Raw genomic sequence first — 5,374 nt, 5'->3', positions numbered from 1 at the left:
TTCTTGTACCGTTGTGAAAATGGAATAGAGCGAACGAACGACTTCACTTGTTTGTTTCTTTTTTCATAGAACAAATTTTATGCATAACAACTTCTATTGATAGTGACATCGACGTTCCGGTACAGATTCTTGTACTGTTGTAAGCATTTTATCGCTTTCACAAATAAAAGAAGTTTTTATCCATAAAGTGTATGCTATAAAAAAGAAACAAACAAGTGAAAACACAATATCGTAATTTTCGTTCAGCACTTCACATCATTTACATTTCAAAAGCATTCACATACGGAACTGACAGGCATGCATGTATAGCTTCAACCCACCAAACAAGGTCCTATGTTTATTTTGTCACCAGGTTTGGTATTTGTTGTATCTGACCCAAGGCAGTCCATGTCAAACGACTAAGAAATCTAGCGTCATGTCACTTGATTGAGGCTATACATATCAGTGACGTGGCTATCCATGGCGTATTTGAAATAAGTTATCACGTTTGGAAACGATGTGTAATTTTCACCACTTGTTTCTAAATTTCAAAACCCCTCATGCGTGACGCCGCTTCAAAATGCGGATGTGCAGCTGTATGGGGCGTCTTGTGCCGCTATTGAAATGAAATAGGTCAGGAAAACATGCAGCGTGAATACCCACAATTGCTTTACACACACGCACACCCGTAACCTGCCCTGCTTTGCTATTGAACATTGCGGCGTGACTGGGTGGAACACCATTGTGAATAATGTAAACAAGAAGAACCCTGTATATATATATATATATCCCATCCAGTTAGTATTGTGCACGGATAGGATAACACAAATACATCTGGGGTGAAGGTGTCTCCTTGGCTTAATCCTATGGCCGTTGTGGAACTGTGTCTATTTCAGTCTTTCTAATTTGACTTTGCTGGAAACCTTTGTGCGGTTGGTGAGATGTTTGGTTTGACAATATGATGGACGTGGAAGGTACGGTCATCCAGGAAGTAGAGTGAGTGACACACCTCGTCTGTACAACACGGTGGGTAGAATTCAGTTGACACATGTGCTCGATTTATCTCCTATCTCCATCACTCTTTGTTTACGTGATAGTAACCACAGAAAAATGACATACAACCGAATTCATTTCACTCGATTACAGAGATGTGATATAGCAACGCCATGATACAAGCATCACAACTGTGAAATGTCGCTAACGCTGCAAATAATACTCACCAGACTAGTTAGTTTATCATGAAGACGAGATTGGCATGTGTAACGTGTCTCAGTTGGATCGATCCCGATTTTACGCTGTTACGGCTATAACCTTTACTGACTGACCCGAATGCTCTACCTGCCCTCATCATGATTCTTGAAGCATCAGCTTTCCCTAACCTCAAGAACAAAGGATCTTTACTGATAAATAAAAATATTCAAAACAAAACCCCATAGTCACGCAGCAGTGTGGGTGTGCCAATAATTCTCGCATCTTTTAATAAATCGTTTTGATATAAGCTTAGGAACCTGTCAGGTGTCATGTTTCAGCAACGATTAATTTCAGATATATTTCAACAGGATCTGTGTCAGATATGGCAGGATCGCTGTTCTTTCCGTGCTGTCTGTGGACTGCCAAGGATGAGGATGGGGAGGTGTATACTAAAACAGAACCACTAATAGGAGCTGAGGGCATCACTGGGGGTATGTAAGTCACATAACAAGAATCATTCCCAATTACAAAACAATAAAACACTACGTTTTTCTCCTTATTTAGAATTAATAAAACAAATTCTGATAATGAAGATTCAGTGCTTATATCAGGGCGTCCATATATTTGTGATGTTTTAACCGCATGAATAAACATATGATATTTCACAGCTCTGTAGGGAGCAAATATAACTTAGGTGTAGTTATAGGTGACGCATATGGATAATATATGTCGTCATGAAGCACAAATGACCATTGTCCATCTAGTTGTTGTAAGGGATATATGATGATCGTTTTGTGATTCAGCTTTGAGAGAAGATGCTGAGCATCTTAGAAGTGGGGAGAAACAGGACTCTGTAGTTCAGAGTGACGGGGAAGAAACAGGGATTGTTGGGGACACCAACACTACACAAACATTTCATCAGCATGGTGAAAGAGGAGGTACATTGTCTGGGGATGAACAACTGGAATCCAAACCTACTAAGGAAACTGATAATAATGATCACGAAGATACACTGAATCGGAAAGGCTCCAAGGATTATAAGAGGACGAAAGAACAAGATGAGTATGCTGAAAGCAAGGATCCATCAGGTCCAACAATGAAAGGGAAATCGCAGGGCGGCTGGACTACACAGGAATGTGATCAGAAAGAGGATCCATCCCGGGAGGGAGAGCTACGTGACGATGGACCAACGGGGGATTGCGATAAGATTGATCCACCTTTCGAGGGGGAACAACGTGGGGAAACACATGGATCTGATCAACTTTGCTCAGTTGATCATACAGTCACTACTAAGGACGAGCTGACGCAGGGAATTGACCAGCCGGGTGGTAGTGATGATTTGTTGATCCACGAGGAACTACAGGTGTCCGGAACTCCAGCGGTATATGATCAGCACGACGATACGGGAAGCAAGAAAGGATCCATTGGATCTTCAGGATCGGAGCGACACAGTGGAGGGGAGGTTACAGCGATTGAGACTGGGCCACTGGAAGCTACGGACACACTCCTAGAGAATGAGAACACATTGAAAGAGACTCAGATCAAACCAGATCCGGATGAGACCACACTTCAGGAACATGAGATTACACTGCATGAAAATGAGACCAAACGTCAGGAGAATGATACCACGCTCGAAGAGGATGGGACCACACGGCACGATCATGAGATTACACTGAAGAACCAGACCACAGTGCAAGAGCAGACCAAACGTGACACTGACACAACGCAGGAACTCTGTCAACAAGACGAAAGTGAAGACCTGTCGGAGGTGGAGGATTCACATGAGACTGATATCACACCAGATTTAGTTCAAGACTCTGGAAACAGGGATCTACCGAGTGACCATGAAACTCCTGTGACAATTCCTGGACAAGAATTTGAACAGCAGGTTTTTGACGATACAATGACTGTACAGGGGCCACCAGACAGTGAGATTGCAAGGGATTTTGAAGGCCGCGGTGACGTAGAAGATGCCTCAGGTAACAAAGAGCAACAGGACGCTGATGCTGCACAGGAGTATGTCGAACAAGGTAAAGACATGCAATGATGGCGAGCATTGTAGAGTTTAACGTCCTGCTCAAAAAACGTCTTGTATACAATGTGTAACATATGTATTGCGACAGTGGTGCACTGTTTGCACTTGTCCGATTTTATTTCGGTGCCAGTTTAAAGAACATCATTCTACAGATTAACGCACAGAACTCCTCAGACACACAATATTACCAGCGACCATTGTCTGTGTTGTCTCGTTAATGACTACCCCCAGGCAGGGTAACAACATGCACCATACTTGAGCCTTTGATTGTCATTTACTAAAACACAAAACACAGCACAGCAATGTGTGTTGAACTGTATACTTTCTTCTCTGCAGTATTAAGCGAGCTGGAACATGCTGTTGATGACATTGATGTTGACGTTGACGTTGACGTCAATGAGACGCTACAGTTCCCTGATCAAGGTAAGACGAAAACAGACAAAAAGAACCGTTGTGCCACTTAAAGTGAATCTATGGATGTTTCTACCAGTCCTGGTAATAGTACGGATGAACAACAAAAGCAAGACTTGCCCGACATATAGAGATATGTCAGGGGCACTTGATATTCAACTTTGACGTTATAGCGTCATTATGACGGCGACTGTTATGCCTGCGCCATAGCATGATTACTGCAACTTGACGACGTGACCCAGGTTCACCAAAGTTTAAGTTACGTATATTTCCGCGTAGTCAGGTAACACTTACCCTCTTAGCGAGTCTCCGGTAACCACATGCTTCTCAATTACTGACATTGTCATTGACTTCACTGTTAGCATTAATATTCACTGTACCTTCATGATTTCTCGTTTTGTAGTATCAATGATTCCGACGTGGCATCGTTTCTTTTGCCCATTAGTTTATATTGTGACAGGAAGTCATTAGGTGAAGACGACAACGACGACGACGATGATGATGATGATGATTATGATGATGATATATTCTGACAGAAACCCAACAACCCTCTCCTAACGAACATCCGGACACAGCTCTCCACGATGCCTGCCGACTTGGTGACCTTCAGCAAGTGAAGGACATCCTGTCCGAGGGACAACTGGACATCAATTGCAGAGGACGTGGAGGACAGACACCCGTCATGGCGGCAGTGCGAAAGGAACATAAACAAGTGTTCCACTTTCTTGTCGATGAAGGAGCTGATTTGTCGCTGAACGCTGATGACGGTAACAACGTCCTTCATTACGCCTGTCGAAGAGGACAGGTGGAGATGGTCAATATTATCCTTGCCACGAACGTGGTTGACATTAACACTAAAGGACAGGGCGGCAGGACAGCCCTATTATGGGCAGCCGGCTGGGGTCGTGCCGCCGTCTTTGAAATTCTTACGCAGAAGGGTGCTGATCTGACGGCAGTGAAAGATGGTGGCAACAACATCCTCCACGTAGCCTGTCACGGCGGCGACATGGTGATAGTTAAATATATCCTCACTCAGGATGTAGTGGACATCAGCGCCAGGAACAATGATGGCGAAACAGCAGCCATGATAGCCAGCCGACGTGGACATTATCCAATCAGGAAACTCCTTACGTCGCGTGGTTGCCCAATGAAGTAAGTCAAGTCAAGATATGTGTTACATATGCGAAGAGCTGACATGGAGTACAAAACTTCAAATGTTGACTTCAGGAGGCAGGTATGAATCAGAGATGGTTAAACAGGAATGGCCGTTGCTTCGCAGTATACATTACGCTTCCTATCATCCGTGAATGTACATGTCCATATTGTGGTCGTCGTTCAGAAATTGACAAAAAAAATTAAATAAATAAATAAAAAAACCGATGGGGTACTGATCGTTCGAGGGGATTTGGGGGCGGAGTATACCACTGCTATAAAACGTTCTCTCGTCACTGGATCACCCGGGTTCGATTCCCTATGGGTGCAACTGTGTGAAGCACATTTCTGGTGTCTCCCGCCATGATGCTGCGGGAATATTGCTGAGAGACGAGAAAAACACATACTCTCTCACTAAACAAATGCCTTGGCTATCAATTGTTCTGAAGAAACACATGAATGTATGATGGTATAAGTCAAAATAGGGACTTGCATCAGGCAAATTTTTGTCAGTCATGCTATGGTTTCACAGACTTTAAACAGTTGGGTCCTTACTACGTCGTATTTTATCCGTCTGGGACGAAGCTACTATTATCAAAAAGATAA

At 43.4% G+C, this 5,374-nt stretch overlaps 1 protein-coding gene across 2 annotated transcripts; it reads left to right on the top strand.

The window, feature by feature from the left end:
- Positions 1-743: 743 nt before the first annotated feature.
- Positions 744-5,374, top strand: LOC137282292 (ankyrin repeat and KH domain-containing protein mask-like). Of its 2 annotated transcripts, none has more exons than XM_067814031.1 (5): positions 744-1,005; positions 1,525-1,661; positions 1,974-3,200; positions 3,542-3,628; positions 4,153-5,374. In XM_067814031.1, exons 2-5 carry the CDS (start codon positions 1,553-1,555, stop codon positions 4,770-4,772), a joined length of 2,043 nt encoding a protein of 680 aa, XP_067670132.1. In that variant the 5' UTR covers positions 744-1,005; positions 1,525-1,552; the 3' UTR covers positions 4,773-5,374. The 2 variants fall into 2 exon arrangements, with proteins under 2 accessions (XP_067670132.1, XP_067670131.1); XM_067814030.1 differs by having other exon boundaries at positions 876-1,005; positions 1,539-1,661.

This window comes from Haliotis asinina, chromosome 4 (genome assembly GCF_037392515.1).
Source record: "Haliotis asinina isolate JCU_RB_2024 chromosome 4, JCU_Hal_asi_v2, whole genome shotgun sequence".
Taxonomy (NCBI): domain Eukaryota; kingdom Metazoa; phylum Mollusca; class Gastropoda; order Lepetellida; family Haliotidae; genus Haliotis; species Haliotis asinina.
The sequence above is the reverse complement of the archived record's forward strand: the minus strand, read 5'-3'. Positions and strand labels throughout refer to the sequence as shown.